We start from the raw sequence: 17,091 nt of genomic DNA, 5'->3' as shown, positions 1-17,091 counted from the left end.
CAAGTGTAAACTAGGATAGACCTTGTCTCTTTTAACAACATAATTCTCGAACAGACTGGAAAATGGAAATTTGTGTAAGCAAACCAGAGGGAGCTCTCCAGTTATAGTAAGTGCTCCTTTTGTTACTAATTCAACCACAAAGCACAGTTTTAATGTGTTCAATAAGCAATATAATGAGCAAGGGGTTCAAAAAAAGAGTCAAGTAAATCTTAAATTAACTACATATTTTATTGTATTGATCAAAAACATTATGGCATGGCATTTCACTAAGACTCGGGTATATTACAGTGCACCATATTAACTTTGGCCTTTGACCTCATCCCTTCAGCTACAGACCTCCAGAGACACCACTGTACCTCTGTCACCATATGCAGAGGTAGGTTGGGTACAGAAACCACCAGAAAGACGACACAAGTTGTGTTGAAGTGAACAGACAGACACACTCCGCTCAGCATGCAAAATGCAGAAGCCTCTCATTATGAGCTTTTAAAAAACACCACATCCCATAAGGCTTTAAGAACAACAAGGCTTTATTTGGACACAGTAACTTGGACAAAGCTTTTTCTTTTGGCTGTAACTAAAAACTATATAAAAAAGTATATATTCTGACTATATATTCTGACAAGGCATTTCACAAAGAAATATATTTATTCACCACATTGTCTATATTTAACAGTCAGAATGATGGATAGACAACAACAAAGTGTAGCACAACCTCTGGCTGCAAATGTTGCATTCCTTGTGTCAAGCTGCTCCTGATCTAGAAATAATGTCAGAAGTGTATTTGTGATAAGAAGAAAAAGAACTAGACTGTTATCCAGTGGTCCAAAGTTCTCTTTTCAAGTGGAACTAAAGCTTGTATTTAATTTGAAAATCATCATTCCAGAGTTTGAAGGAAGAGTGGATAGTCTCAGAATCCATGTTGCTTGAGTACTATGAAGTTTCCACAGTGAGCGATGGTTTGGGATGCCATGTCATCAACAAGCCAAGAGAGCCCCAACCAAGAACCGGGTTCATAAAAATTAACATATCAGAAACCTGACATTTATGTTAGCAACATTAAGTTTTTTATTGATCTGACATTGTTTTTTTTTGTTTGCTTGTTTTTTGTTTCATTATCTGCAAATCATAACCATAAAAATATATGAAATAAAGACTGAAATAGAAGCAATAATGTTTCATAATTTTCTAATTTTATTAGATGTATGTGCAATTGTGTTGCCACCTGTCAAGATCAAATTAGTAAAATGTAGTAGCATTCTTAGCTTTCAGTATGTTTACTTGAAAAATAATACCAGTTTATAATATTTCCTATGCTTAAATACAAATTAAATGGGTTATTTGTATTGTACAGCTGTGGAAATGATTACATTTCTGTTCTAAATTAATAGAAAAGTAGTGATCCAGTTTAAAAATATACAAAGTAGTCTGATACCTTTAAAGTGAACAAAAGGAAAACACATAAACCGAAGATCTGTAATTCCTTGCATACGGTACACGGTATATGTCTGAAGTACGCGGTGGCCTAAAAAAATAGATGTTGAAATACTAATACCGCCACTTAACTTCTTTAAAAACAACAACTTTAACAGAACAGCGCCAACAAATTACTTCTTTTCAAAAGAAAAATACTGAAGACACGAGAAGTCTTGTAAACGCAGAGCCACCGCCTGCAACTACATGCGATTAGTATCCTTGAAAACTATCTGTTGCCTCTTATAGCGCATGCGCGGCCGGCAGTTCGCGGTTGCGCCAACTGGAAGAGGATGTTGCTAGCAGCCAGTGTAGATGCACAGCCTTTTCACAACAATAACATTCACTAAAATTTGCATCTCCACATCCACGAACTGAGGATTCCGCTTCGAGAACACACCAGGGTTCGCTCTTTGGATCACAACCTCAGCACGTCCACATATTTATAGTTCTGTCTTCTTTTGACAATGGGAGTGGATGGGTTTGCAGCTTTACTGGACTGTTTTTTGGCAGAAGCAGAAACAAGAATCTTGGCTTGCCAGCTAGGCCGCAGATGGATTTTGTCGCCATGAGCAAGAGTCGACTGGCGATAAAATATTGGATGTATTCTCTGTGCGTTTATATTGTCGCAGCTGCTACGGAGCCGACACGTTTATAGCACGATTATTTTCCATTTTCGCAGTTTTGTTAAAGGCAACAACAGAAGCTAGCAAGCCCGCTAGCTTCTCAACCTTGACTGGCTGCCGTCTTGTCTTAGTAGTTAGCTCCGTTGGCTAGCTAGCGATCACTTGGCCACCAAAGCAGTTGGATTTAAACTTTTTGTTGAGGATCTACGTTCACGGTCTGGTACCACACTGGTACCGGTACCACAGATTTCGTTTGCGAGGTCTGCCTCTGGATGAATGTGGGACAAAATGGAGACCCCGACGATTGTGTACGATCTGGATACCTCTGGAGGCTTGATGGAGGTGAGGTTGCTAAGCTAGAAGGCCTCAGTAGAGTTACTTCTATGCATACGCTCGGGTTCCCTCCCTGTAACTCTGTTCTGGTTATCCTAACAATTGAAACTTGGCAATTCTGTTGTCAAGCATCTTGATCTCCCAGTAAAGTCAGCTCTCTGGTTTGGAATGGAGACCAGAAGTTGAGTGTGGCTGTGGCGCTTCATGAACCGTGTCTGAGGGTACTCAGCTGCATGCCTTCCACCCATTGTGCAGCAGCCGAGGCTTTCATTAACGACGACTTGGGTTGTTTTTACAGCAAATCCAAACTCTGTTGGCGCCTCCGAAGTCCGAGGACGTGGAGAAGAGGAGTCGGAAGCTGGTAAGAGACGTTCGGAGGAGCGGCAGGGCCACCAACCACGACACCTGCGACAGCTGCCGGGAGGGGGGAGACCTGCTGTGCTGCGACCACTGCCCGGCTGCGTTTCATTTACAGTGCTGGTAAGATCCAAGGGAGGGAAGGAGCTACAGGAGTGAGTGCTTGACCAATGGAAGGCAGCTGTACCGGAAAGTGCTGTTAGCCTCACCTCTGGTTTTTGTTAGGGATTTAAAATAAACTACGCAGTTTTATCTTTGTGACCACATTGCCAAATTCCCGGGGGATTTTTCTTTTTGGGAAGCGAATAAATGTTGATTTCAATATCACCTTTCAGAGGGTCTCAACGCTTTGTTTCTGGCATAGATTTGAGGAATAGAACAAGTTCTGAGTTTCCGCTGATGCATCTTCTTTCGTGTTGCTTACTGCCATGTTTTCCTCTGGTACAGGGCTGCGTGTCGCAGGCAGCGCTCAAACATAAACAGAACTTGTTGAATATAACTGTGTTTAATAGGCATACAGGGATGATACCAGAACACTGTAGGTGCTTCTCCAGTCCGGTAGGGGGTGGAATTGTCTCCTTGCTGCTAGCAGTGTAGGCAATGTTGCTAAAAATGGTGTTCACCATTCCTCTGTTTACAATATGGCGACCTCCCTGCTTTTTTTCTGGTCAAGCGCCATCTTAGTAGTCAGCGTTAAAGTTCGACATGAAGGGTGAAGAGGCAGTAAATGGACTAATACAAGGAGACACATTCTCAGATTCAGGGACGGCTGGTTCTTATCCGTCCACTGCATGCGTCTCCATGTCACCCGGTTTTCCGCTCAGGGCGGCTCTCTGCTTTCATGTTTAGAGCTGAGCCTCGATGTCAGAGCATCTCAGGATTCCGTTTATTGATCCGTTGACGGCTTGTGATATGGATGATCCTGTGTAACCTTCAGATGATTAAAGTATCTGCAGTTTGCAACTGTAAGCGGGCATTGCTGGGTGCTTCATTATGCTCGGTTTGTATTGTAATTCAGTTTTTTGTCCATTAGGTGGAGACAGGGAAGCTGCCTTTATAGAGTTATATAAGGCCTTGAGACAGATTAGAGGTATTTTCTTCATTTAGCCGGCGACTGATAGATATAGAAATATAAACACAGTTACAAAACTAAACACACACCATAAAACACACACCAATTAAACAACAATTGAAAACAATGTTATGCCAAAACCTTAAGTACTGCTTATATTATATTGTAATTTTTTTAAATTAAAAGCTAAGCTATACAACGAAAGAATTAGCTTCATAAAATTAAGAAACATATAAACCTCTTTAAATGACAGTTATTAAGTCCTTAAACTTAGCAGACAAACTACTTGATTTGAAAGCGTTGTGAATGGCTGATCTTTTTCTTTTCTTTTTTTTTCTTACCATAGCAACCCACCGCTTAGTGAAGAAATGCTTCCTTCTGGAGAATGGATGTGTCATCGCTGTAACATGAGAAAAAAGGTGAGTGGTAAGATGTTGGGTTAGTTGTGTTAACTGATTATCAATTCTAGTTTCTTTTGCACACATTGGAGACCTTGTATTGCAGATGCACAATGGATTAAATCATATTTATTGCATTATATTTATCCCAATTGTAAAATACAGCTTTGTGCCATTTGGGGGGGTGGAGATTGTAAAGTAAAACAATGTGGGCTAATTTGGGGCTTAATACTACACAAAACCAGTATTTAATGGTCATGGTTTGGTGTGTCTTCAGTTTGGTTCAATTTTAAGAAACAACAAGTGTCGTCTGTAGAACTGACTGGATGGATTCTAGAACAATAAACCTCTTATATAGTTCATCTTATTAAAACATTGCTTAATGTTTTAATAAGACTGTTCATAAGTTTGCAGTTACACTCCTCACCCTGGAATTAATCATAATCATATCTTATTAGCAATTTTCAGCAAATGTATTGTTAAATTTTCTTAATTTTCTGCAGCTCTACTTTGTACATTGTACAACATGTGGCTTGATAACTTGTTCATATGACATGCTTCACATATGAATAGCTGCCAGTAACGCATAATGCTGTGTCCCTTCTTAAAAAGCTGAGAAGCTGGTTTAGATGATCTGCACTGGTTAAGAACCACTGAAGTCACTGTAATTAGAAAGACAAACATCATACATGGAAAAATGTTGTCTAACTGAACTGGTTCGTGAAAATGCAGGAGCAGCTGGAACTTTTCTCCTGACTGGACCTTTAACTCTCTCTTGGTTTCTTCTTGTTGCTGTCAGAAGCGTGAGCAGAAGTCTGAGCAGACTAATGGCTTCCCTGACCGGTCGTCAACCAAGCGTTCCACTTCTCCTACGGGCGAACTTGAGGTGGGCCCCGGCCCACTGAGGCTTGATGGCCTTCCCCCAGGGGCCGGTGCTGCGGGGCCCGGTCTGCGCGTGGCTCAGGTCCGCCTCCTGGACCGTAGGACCAGCAGCAGGCCCAGCAGCCGTCCTGGGACCCCGACATCCAACACGTCCTCCACCCCAACGCCATCAGAGGAGCAGAACGATGGAGAGGAGGAGGCAGCCGACCCTGAGGACGACGTGCAGGCGGTCGAACCCGACGGCGCGGCGCTGTCGGTGCCAGCACCTCGTCTTCTCAAGAGGCCCTTCCAGCTGCTCATTGCAGCAGCCATGGAGAGGAACCCCACACAGTTCCAGCTGCCCAGTGAGCTGACCTGCACCACGGCGCTACCAGGTCAGTCCATCACAGAGAGGGACTAAGAGCGACGCAGTATTGCCCCGTTACCACCTTGGTCTGGTATTGGTCTGGCCCCAGTCTATGTCTTGTCCTCAACTGGCACTAGTCTGGTCCAGATCGGGCCCCTGTATGGCCTCAGTCTGGTTCCTGATCTAGTTTCCTGCTGGCCTCGGTCTGGCACCAGTCCCAGTCTGATCCTGGTATGGCCTTGGTCTGGTCCCGTCCTGGTTTTGTCCCAATCTGGTCCCATCCCAGTCTTGTATCTGATGAGGTCCAGAGTCAGTGAGCTGGTTGCAGGTTTCCTGCATGAACTGTTAGCTGAATGTTTGTGGCTCCTGCATTTCTATGCCCTCTAATAAAACCTGAAGCTCCAAAATTTACCAACCAAGCTGTGCTGTGAACAAAGAGCTGAGCTGACAGCAGCTCTGTGGTCTAACTTCCAGCTATGTTAACTTGCCAGCCTTCTCAGTTGTTTTGTGTCTTTTGGTTGTTCAGGCAGCAGTAAACGAAGGAGAAAAGAGGAGCTGCTGGGTAAACCATTCAGGAGGCCTCAGCACGAACTGGACCCCAACGGCTTGGTCCCTCTGCCCGTCAAAGTCTGCTTTTCATGCAACAGGTCAGGCACCAGCATTCACTAAGGGGTTCTGCTGCCTAACCAGGCTGGTATCCCGGCACACGCTGTGTCCTGATGGACCCGGGTTTCCTCTCCGCAGGAGTTGCAGGTTGGCCCCGCTGATCCAGTGTGATTACTGTCCACTTCTTTTCCACATGGACTGCCTGGACCCCCCACTGACGGCTCTGCCTGCTGGCAAGTGGATGTGTCCCAACCACGTTGAGCATCTCGTGGTAGGAGAAGAGCATTCAGAGTTGACCGTTTGAGCTCGCTTCAGCCGGTTTGCGGCCAGCTTCAGCTCATCTCATGTCGTGTCTTAACCCAGCTCAACCAGAGGAGCCTCAGCCTGTCCAGCCGCTGCCAGCTCTTTGACCAGTTCCAGGACAGGATCTCTCAGCATGCCGTCCGGTTGAACTTCCTCCGTAGAGTCCATCGGCAGAATGCTCCCAATCGCCGGACTTCCTACCAGCAGAACAAGAAAACCATTAAGGTACACTCACCGCAGAGAGGAAGTCTTTCACCAGCTACATGTTGGATTTTACCTTAGTGTAAATTTATGCTTCTTTTACCATGATAACGATTAGTATGAAAACTACGTTCTGTGAAAGAGTGTAACTATCCAGGGTCCTGCTCTGTTGATTCAGATATTATTTAATAGAGAGAAGCTTTTGTGTACAACTTGGAGCTGCTGAGTCCCTTTACATATGGAGTCCATCAAAGCTCCATACTTGGACCCCTTCTTTTTTAACTTCCTTTAAAATCTGTTCTTCAAAAACACAATGCGAACTTTCACTTTTTTTCTGATGATTGTCGGATTTGTTTCATATAAACAAGTTGACAGATACAGGAGTCCATTTCAGAAGTCAGAGCATGGATGTTTCTGATCCATTTAGTTTCTAATATGTAAAAAACTGAGGTACTCTTTAAACCCTGTTCTGAAGTCCAACCAGATCTGGGTTCTTTCGTGGACCCAGTCACGCAGACTGTAGCCAATATGGTTGTTAGACTGGAGAATGATTTTAAACTCACCACACAGATCAGTTCAGTAATCAAGTCCAGCTTTCAAATATTAAGCCATTCCTCTCACTTTGACGTGTTCATTACTTCTCAGATTATTGCGATGCATTTTACGTTTCTGTCTCAGCTTCAGTTGCTCCAGCATGCTGCTGCTCCCCTTTTCAACTGGTATGAGAAAATGAGAACACATCACTCCTGTGATAAAATCACTGCATCCAGTCCGTTTTCAGATTAACTTTAAACGTCTTTTATTTGCTTATAAACGTGTTCACATTTATAAGCAATGTGAAGACCCAGGTGCTGTGGGTCTTCTTGTCCCACAGCACCTGTCTGACTTTGCAGCTGCACGTCCCATCATGCTCTCTCAGGTCAGCAGGTCAGTTCTTGCTGGTTGTTCTAAGGTCGACCAGGAGGGTGAGAGGTCATGGAACGTTTTCAGCTGCTGCTCCTAAACTTTGGAATGAGTAGCCTTTATAAACCAAACAGGCCGATTCGCCTCAACGTTTTAAAATCTTTTCTTAAATCGTATTTTTTTTCCCTTTTGTTTTTGACTAAGCTTGAGGATTTTTTAATGTCTTAATTATTGTTTTATTTTTATGTCTGTTTTATTTCTTTTAGTGTACGGCGCTGTGACTAAGAGTGTTTTTTTTATGTCTGATTACTAAAATTGTATTGATGATCAGTAAAGTGACCTGCTTTAAGACGAGGAACACGGGGAGACCCTGTTGAGGTGGTAGGTTGTAGGAGCCAGGCCGGTCCTCTGACAGACGCTGTTGTTACCCAGGTGCCAGATGCAATCAAGTCTCAGTACCAGAATCCCCCCCCTATGCTGCTTCCTGCTGGGGTGCATCAGGTGGAGTTGGTTTGTAGCGGACTCCCCCACCATCAGCCCGCCAAGCACCTGACCACAGAGCTGGAGCAGGAGGAGGTGGGTACCACAGCCGCCATCTTTCACTGTCCACTCAGTTCTCCAGGAATCACCTTTGTAAAATACCTGACGGCCTGTTTATTACTGCTGGAATGTGTGGAGATACACACCACGAGGTCTGCTGTGGAAAGTCAGTAACAGAAGTAAACTACAGGTTTGGTGGACAATAATCAGAGAAAATAGTTAAAGGTTGTCATGAATATAAGACGATTCTATTCCCAAAACCCAAAGAGTCGGCAAAAGATGGATCAGTTCCTGTGACTGACCTCATTGCCTTTTTTATTTTTGCTATTTCTCCACTATTTATTGAACAAGAGTATCAATAAACAGCAATACATTTGAAAATATGATTAAATGCTGTGATGGCATGCAGTTTAGTGATGCAAGTCGTCACATTTCTTTGTGTTTAATGACTGATAGTCGGATCTTTACTGGGACAATTCCACAGCTGTCACATACTCTTAAGATTTAGTCTCAGTTTAACTTCAATTTATTCAAAGTCTTAAATGTGGAACATTTTTGCCAAAACAACCATATGGCTGATTTAAAAAAACAAAAACCTAAATAAAACTGCTTATTGAATTGTGACGGCTAATGGAAGATAATGTTGATGAATAAACAGACACAGAAGGAAATCAGTCACTGTTTGGTTCACTGAATACATTTGAACTGTTTGTGCTGCTTCCCCCAGTGGCTGCAGGACATCATCGCTCTGCAGTGCAGCATCATGAGACACCTGTCCATCAGCCAGAAGGTCCGCTCAGCCACGCCCACCGACCTCCCGCCAGAGTGTGAGAGAAAGAGAACATGCGTTACATCAGAGGAGATGAAAAGTCAGGTGGCTGAAGGAAGAACTTCCCCTGAGCCGTGCTCTAAGCCCTGCGGTGTGCCTGAACCCCCCCAGGAAGCCCACATAGCCAGGGACGCCTCAGCAGAGCTGGGGGGCTGTAAGTGCAGCATGGCGCCCTGCCCCAAATGTAGGAAACCCAACGGACCCCTGGCAGAGCTCCACCCTCCCAAAGCCAACGGACCCCTAGACTGTAACAGTGCCTCGGACACCTGCAGGCCGCCAGACCCGCAGCACCGATTAAAGACTCGCACAAACTCACCGTCGGACTCAGCCGTCCCTTCAGGGCTAATGAACCACATAGGAACAGACACGGTAAAAAAGGATCCAGAGAGCGCAACTGAAGCCTGTGCTCAGAACAACCGGCCCCTGGTTTGGCCCCAGAGCAGCCAGCAGAACCACCGGAGCCAGATGGAGCTCCAGGAATTGTGTTTGAGTAGTGATGAGAAGCCTCCCTCCCACCTCCCAGACACACCACTTAAAGGCAGCTACAAGCAGACCTCCAGCAAGCATGGTCCCGACTCAGCGCCTCCAGGTAGCCCTGGCCCTCAGCTGGCCACAGAACCGAAGGCCCCCACACACTCAGGCATACTTCACAACTACATATCGGAGGTGTGAAGCTCCGATATTAGCCAGCTAGTCACCCAGCTGGCTCATTGAACCTGACGATTGCAGGAAATGAAGGAATTTGTCATTTGTCAGGCTTTGTTTGTGGAGTCTCACAGAACACACAGTACGCCTCAGTATGTGGGAGCCTTTAAACTCAACATTATTTTCAATGTTTATGACTCATATTCTCCGAGGTGATCTACTCAATTATTGCAGAACTTTGCAGACTTTATTTCATCAGTGGCTCATAATTTATTGACATGGCACCAGTGAATACGTAGGAAGCTTCGAAGTTTTTGTAGACACCTGACCATTGTTCTCCTCCCATCACTGACAATGTGTCATCAGCTGTTGGTTTCTTATGAAAACAGTTAAACCCAGCACTTGATCTCATTCCTACTTGTGTGTGTTGTTCTGCACGTGTGTGTAACTTCTCACTGCATCTTTGTAAGATCTTTGAAACCAAACTCTGAGGTTAAATCAAGACTTTGTCCTCAGCCTGCCATTCAAGATGACGTATTTGCAGATGTGGTCTGAACACCGACCGTTAGTGGAATGTGTCTGCACAGAACCAATTTGATCAGGATCCCAGTTGATAGCTGGGATCGGTTTGAGTTAGTCTGGAATAATCTCAGTCAATATTAATAAGTTCTTTGTGCTGATACAGTAACTGTCTCTATCAGCAGCTGGCTGTGAAGATTCACCTGATGGACTGACCGCTCCATCTACCACAGCATCAGACACTAGGTGGCTAGCTAACTGACATTAGCTGGTGAACTATCTGACATTAGCTGGTGAACTATCTGACATTAGCTGGTGAACTATCTGACATTAGCTGGTGAACTATCTGACATTAGCTGGTGAACTATCTGACATTAGCTGGTTAGTGAGTTGAAGAGACTGTTGTCATACAAAGTGAGCAGATGAAGCCGACCACTCTGACCAATCAGCTGCTGCATTCTGTCCTCCAGATGTAAAGGCTGGTCCTGGCCTGATGGACTGCCTGCTGCCCAGTGCCCTGTCCTCCATCAACACCCTTTCCTCCTGCAGAAACAGTGCCAGGGATGTTGGAGGTAAGTTATTGAGTGATTGCAGCTCATGGTGGTTGCTATGATGATGTAGGCAGGGCTCTGATTGTCTGTGTGTGTGTGTCTGTCTGCAGGCATCGAGCTGGACAAGCTGGATGAAGAAACAATCCGGTTCCTGGCTTACCAAAGGATCCAGCAGCTCTTCCCTCCCAAAGCCCTCAGCAGTCCGCCGCTCCTCACCCCGGGCGTTTCCTCAAACCTCCCTGCACCGCACCTTGACAGTAAGAGTGACCAGGTCTCCGCTGCTTTCCGTTTAACTGGGCGGAGTTGGGCGGTTAAAGCTCTGCTGCTGTCTCTGCAGGTCAGAAGGTGCAGGCTCGGGCTGTTTTCTGTCCCCTGGCAGGACGAGGACAGACGGTCAGCATGTGCTATAGGACGCTCTACATCGGATCTGGTAAGAGCTGGATGCTGCTTCAACCCCCGTCTGCTGCTAGTTTGGCTTCTTTCTGTAGCAAGACTTGGATCAGGTCTGACCTGGCCCGGTAGTGAGCGGCTCACTGCCACAGTAGAGTCGCTCCCTCCACGAAGCTGCCATGTTCCATCACAACTATTACCATATTTTCCGCACTATGAGGCGCACCTAAAAACCTTCAATTTCCTCAAAAGCCGACAGTGCGCCTTATAATCCGGTGCGCCTTATATATGGACCAATATTGAGCCACAACAGGTCTAGCAACGACGGTAAGCAGCCGCCGACTTCATTTTCACCCGTAGAAGAAGAAGCGCGCGGTGCATGCTGGGATAGTTGTCAGAACGCTGAATGTAATCTATTAATAAAGTTTGACTGACCTATATACCTACCGACCGTCTAGAATCAGGTCGTCTGCAGGTCATTTAGCACCACGTTCTCCACAAACATGCTGTGTGCGAAATGAGAAGGGTGACCATCGTTCGGCCACGCCCCGGCCCAGTCGTGGAAGGCTCTCCTCGCTGACCGGAGCCGGACTGTTTTGTTGACATTCTCTTTAGTGCAGCTCCATCTAGTGGATGCACAACGTAACTCCAGCCTTTACTGTAGTGTCTATTCTATGTGCCTTATAATGTGGTGCACCTTATATATGAAAAAAAGTTTTAAAATAGGCCGTTCATTGAAGGTGCGCATTATAATCCGGTGCGCCTATAGTGCGGACAATACGGTAATGCAAATTCACTTAGCAGTTTTCATCAGTCATTGCAACTTTTCAGTAAATCTGACCAATCACTGCTATATTGTGCATACACTTCATGTAAAGTTGAATGACCAATATGGAATTCTTATTAATGGTGATGTTTCATGAAGAAAATGTTATTTGCACTGTAAATATCAACTGTTTTGTCTTTCAAAAAATTCTGTCTTTTTTGAAATTGTGCAGCAATTTCAACTTTTTGTAAAGATCATGTGATGGCTAAAAATAAATCTTAAGACAATGTGCTACTTTGACCACAACTCTTTGCAATCGAAGCCTACTTCAGCAGTGATTTTAGGCCGCAGTAATCACAAAAAAATGTTGCAGCATTGTGGAGAGACTGTAGAGTTGACGGTAAATTTGAAATGAGTGAAATGCATCTGAAACTTTTGGAAGCGTGAACTGCAGGTGGCACTGCACAGCGTTGTGACTGCATTGTTTCCCACCAGGTGCTGACATGGACGTGTGCCTTACCAACTATGGTCACTGCAGCTACATATCGGGGAAACACGCCTGCATCTTCTACGACGAGGTACGGCTGCCGCACGCAGCTCCATGTGCTGCTTCCTGTCCTGTAGCTCCTTCATCAATCTGCTCCCTCTTGTGTGTGTGTGTGTGTGTGTGTGTGTGTGTTCTACAGAACACCAAACACTATGAGCTCCTGAACTACAGCGAACACGGCACCACAGTGGACAACGTCCTGTACTCCTGTGACTTCTCTGAGAAGGTGTTGCCGGCGGCGCCCAGCAGCCTAGTGGCCCGGGTCCAGGGACTCATCCGTAAGCTCAGCACAACTCCACACATTACACAGAAACAACATAAAACAGGCTTTACACTTTCATTACTTTTAACAGATCAGTCATGATCAATAAAATGTGGCTTTTTTTTGGAGGGTGGTGTGGGGGGGATGACAAAAAACCCTTTAATGTCAAAGTGAAAGCTGATTTCTACCGCCTGATAACATGGGGATAAAAACACAGACATGAAGATGGCAGAGGAACCCAAGAGGGCTGCACCAACAGCTAGTGCTTTCAGATCTGGTGGCGCCCTCTGCATGGCAACGCCAAGTACTCCCTGGGAAGTCCAGATGTTGTCAGCAGCACAACGGCAAACCTCTGCAGGAGGGGCGTCCCTTTCAGTTGCAATCATCTCCATCTAACTGGATTGGGGGAACTCTGCTGCCTTACTGCTGTCAGACCTGAGAACTGTCTGTCAATGAAACATGCTAAACTTCATTATTTATTTCAAAACAACGACTTGAAAAAGTGAGTAAATGCTCATCTGTCCGCATACAGGATCTGCGATCATGGGGGAAGTGTGTTTCCTAACTGGGATTGTAGAGCTGGACTATGAATCAATAATACAGACAGACACAAGATCAATATGAGTAGAAAATATATCTGATAGAATATTCAATGAACTCTGATCCAGAACCGCACAGCATTCTGGGAGATGTAGGCAGAGGAAAGACTTTAGGTGCTCAACCTCTCATAGCAAGGTGATTATCAACTAACTCACTCTTGGGTTACCGAGCAACAACTGCTTCTGTTGAGTAACTTGAGCAGAAGCAGTTTTTGAAATAAAAAAAATAACAGCATGGAGTGGAAACTGGATAACAGAGGAAAGATCATATCACCAGACTGCCGTATTTCAGACATCATAAACAAAAAACAAATCAATAATTATCGATATTATTATGAAACGCTTACATAGTGATCCATTTTTCAGCCGTCCAGACCTGCTTGATTGTTCAGTTCTCTTTGCTTCACCTTTCCTAACAGAGCAACTTCAGAACTGAAGCAGAGTTCTGCTGCTCTGACCCGGATCAGTTGAGTGGGCCACAGAACAGCCAGGCTTACAGGCAACGGAACATCGCCACTTTAAGCTTTCACCACATTTAGCATTAAATATAAAAATTCTATAATATTCCCTGTTTTTCTTTGTCAAATCCATCGTTTTGGTCTGGATCTGGATTGACTTGTGGTGTTTGGACCAGAGTTCAGACAGGCTGGGGTTTGTTTTCATCTTACTTGTTGCCTTAAGTTTCCTCTTTAGAAAACTTGTTTAGAAAACACTTTTTCAGATTAAATTTTGATCTATTTATCCCCAGAACAATTCAATATGTGTTCTGCATATTCAGTAAAATGAATCGTTTTCCTTCTGGTGAAACGGGAATAGAATCAGGATGTTTGAGTTCAGATCCAGTTCATTCCTCTTTAGCACTTTGGAACTCAGATGGCAAAAAGTTACAAACTGTGTTTCTGATCATTTTAATATGTGTAGTAAACATCTGCTGGATAAGTAGGACATTAGATAACTGATGATGGTAAAATGGGTGTTTATTACATTTTATTAGAGGTTTTTTGCAGTTTAAAAAATGTTTTACAATGACAAGTCAATAGTCAACTTTTTATTTTCTTTGGTTGGAATAAAAATGCTTCTAAAATCTATGTAGTGAAAGAAGTGAAACTGAAAGGGTTCAGAATTTGTTCTCCGATGTTTTTTTTTATCTTTAGAACAACAGAAGAAGAAACGTGTTGACTGGTTTTTGACTCGGAACATGCATAGTGTTTCTGCTCTGCTGGTCACCATGACGACGTGTTCCTGCAGCCTGTCAGACCTGCTATGTGTCATGTGATGTGTGCAGGTCGCAGTAAGAAGAGGGAGGAGGACAAGGTTGTGGGTGTGATGCCAGCGGGCGGCGTGATGAGCAGCCAGCCGCAGGGCGGCGCGACGGCTGCGGCGTGCAGCTGCAAGGTGAGCGGCTCCAGCCTGATCGGCGGCAGCGGCGCTGGCTGGGAGGGCACCGCCCTGCTCCACCACGGCAGCTACATCAAGCTGGGCTGCCTGCAGTTCGTCTTCAGCATTACTGAGTTTGCTGATGAGGAGCCACCTGTGGCGCCCCCTGCTGGCTGCACCGGCAGCAGTAGCCAGAGCTCTGCTCCTGCCTCCACCTCCACACCCCCACGCCCCCCACCCAGCACCGCTATGGCGAGCAGCCCCTCCAGCCAGGACGAGGCGGACACAGAGCTGGCCCCCCTCCACCAAGTGCCCGTGCTGCGCTACAACTCTGTCCCATAACCCCCCCTCAAGCTCCCGCCCTCTTTTATTTGCACCTTCTGTGTCACTATGAGGAGAAAGCTACCCAGCAGGATGGTCAACAGGGAATACTTTATTTTTTTCCATTTCAAATTGTTTATATTTGCATGAACTTGAAGTATTAATGACAATCTCTTCTGTTTGAGAATGACTGACAGTAACCTTGTTTTCACTTCAGACCGTTAGGACTTTGAGCAAAGATTATTTACTTGAGCTCATTTCTTTTCCACAGTATATATTAGTTATGTATGATGTAACCTTACTGTGTCGGTCAGAACCATTTAGCAGTGACCTTTTTTTTTTTCTCCTAGTATTGAATTCCATGCATTGTAATTTCTTTTGCTGCTTTTGCACCACAGGTAGCTATAAATGTATGTAATCATACAGGCTTACACACTATATGTATACATACTGTAAATGTAAAATAATTCAGTGTTTCTCAGCTGGAGGAACTTTGGATTTCATGTAGATTTACCATTTTTTGGTTTTTAACTGTACAGTTCATGCAATTTGTGATACTGTGTAGAGTACCTGCAGTTTGTGATAAAACTTGTTCTAATCGTGTACCTCTGCTGTAGTCCATCTGTCTATACCATAATGTTTTAGCACTCATTTTAACATCATGTGTTGCTCTGTATATAGGCACTCTTTGTCTGTACCTGCTTGTCTGTTAAAACCTGTAAATACAGAAAGATTTTTTAATAACAAATTTTGTTCGAGTGTGATAGCTTATCGTTTTGTAGTTAATTCACATTTTCCTGGAGATTGGTTATTCATTTCAGAAATGTCAGCAACAACACTGCTGCAAAACCCCCCGCTAACTGGGTGTGGGGGATGTAGAGCTAAAACTAAGGTAGCCACACCTGTTAGCAGCTACCCAGCAGCAACTGAGAGCGCTAAAGATGGCATTATGTCACACTGTACAAGCTTTTTAATAACAAACCTCATGTGCAGACAGAAACCATCAAAGGATATGGACATATCTACTAAACACCTTAGATTTAAACTACATATCAAGACTATAAAGGTTTAAAAACATTCTCAGTTACAATGCAACTCTAAATGTATTGTGATTTTTTTAATAGCCCTTATGACAGGCAAGTGTTATAAAAATTATAGTTTTCAAAATGTTTTTACACAAGTCATCACCTTGCAAATGTCTCCAGGTACTTTAGAAAATCAATTTATTTTATACATGAATATTTCAACAATTCAATCTAATTATATTCAGCTTCAAAGTCAAAATTTCCAATTCTATCCTAGTTGTAATAATGCAGTCAATGTAAAGTTATTTTATGGTTTAAAAAAATGGTCAAAAACAGTCTAAGGAAAACTGGCGTCGTCAGATCTGCTAGCCGACATTAGCGTTCATAAATTTGATCAACCTTGAGCTAAATGCCTGTAGGGCTTTGAGAAGCACTCCATGTTCAAGAATACGTTTTAATGGCAGCGGTTGGCCCTTTATCTGAAAGAGTTCCTCCTTTACTTCGCGTTCACTAATGTCTGTTGTTCCCCTCAAACACTACTTTATTCGGAGATGATTTTGTCGTGACTGAATAATTAACCGGAAGAAGAGTGCTGCACTGTACTTGTGGTGTGGTGACAAGAATAACTGCTACACGTACTGCCTCTGTGTTCTCTGTTTTATAATGAGGCTCTGTGGTACCACCAGGACTTTAAACTCAGAATATTTGGGTAAAACATTTTAGGTCTAGTATCCTGGGTTTGCTGAACTGCGGATTGGTCACAGCGTCCTCTGAGTTCTCTGGTTCTTCATCCTCTCTGCTACTCCTCTCCAGTTCTTCCGGTCTGCCAGGTAATTTCTTTGCTCTTCATGTCATCTTTACTGTAGTTCATATAAACGCACGACAGGTGGCATTGTTCTGTAGTATTTTTTGCAACCTCGGACCGTTTCATTGGTTTATATTGTGTTCTGTATTTGTTTTGTGTCTGTGTTAGTAGGAACATTTCTGTGATATTCTCCTTCAGGTCTGACTTCTACACTGCCATGTGACTTCTTTGGCTGCTGATGTCCAGAACCATCTTTGCTCTGATGTGGTTCTGAATTAACCGGGTGGTTGAAGTTGACAGTGTGGAACACACTCCACCGATTTGACCGTGATTGTTATCTTATTCAGGAGCTGTCATGGTATTTAGATAAGTGGGACATTAAGGAATGAGACTGAAGTCAGAACATGCAGTTTGT

The 17,091-nt window shown here is 44.1% G+C and overlaps 1 protein-coding gene across 1 annotated transcript; it reads left to right on the top strand.

The window, feature by feature from the left end:
• Window positions 1–1,725: 1,725 nt before the first annotated feature.
• LOC106933394 (PHD finger protein 12) lies at window positions 1,726–15,594 on the top strand. The gene is made up of 15 exons (XM_015012607.2): window positions 1,726–2,441; window positions 2,731–2,912; window positions 4,208–4,280; window positions 5,059–5,515; window positions 6,014–6,134; window positions 6,232–6,364; window positions 6,457–6,621; window positions 7,933–8,076; window positions 8,768–9,458; window positions 10,504–10,605; window positions 10,695–10,841; window positions 10,922–11,014; window positions 12,236–12,318; window positions 12,427–12,565; window positions 14,434–15,594. Exons 1-15 carry the CDS (start codon window positions 2,376–2,378, stop codon window positions 14,865–14,867), a joined length of 3,030 nt encoding a protein of 1,009 aa, XP_014868093.2. The 5' UTR covers window positions 1,726–2,375; the 3' UTR covers window positions 14,868–15,594.
• The last annotated feature ends 1,497 nt before the right edge of the window (window positions 15,595–17,091 follow it).

Source organism: Poecilia mexicana, unplaced genomic scaffold (assembly GCF_051168715.1).
Source record: "Poecilia mexicana isolate PSO_F unplaced genomic scaffold, ASM5116871v1 scaffold_13, whole genome shotgun sequence".
Classification (NCBI taxonomy): domain Eukaryota; kingdom Metazoa; phylum Chordata; class Actinopteri; order Cyprinodontiformes; family Poeciliidae; genus Poecilia; species Poecilia mexicana.
Note: the sequence above shows the minus strand (reverse complement) of the source record. Positions and strands in the feature narration are given on the sequence as shown.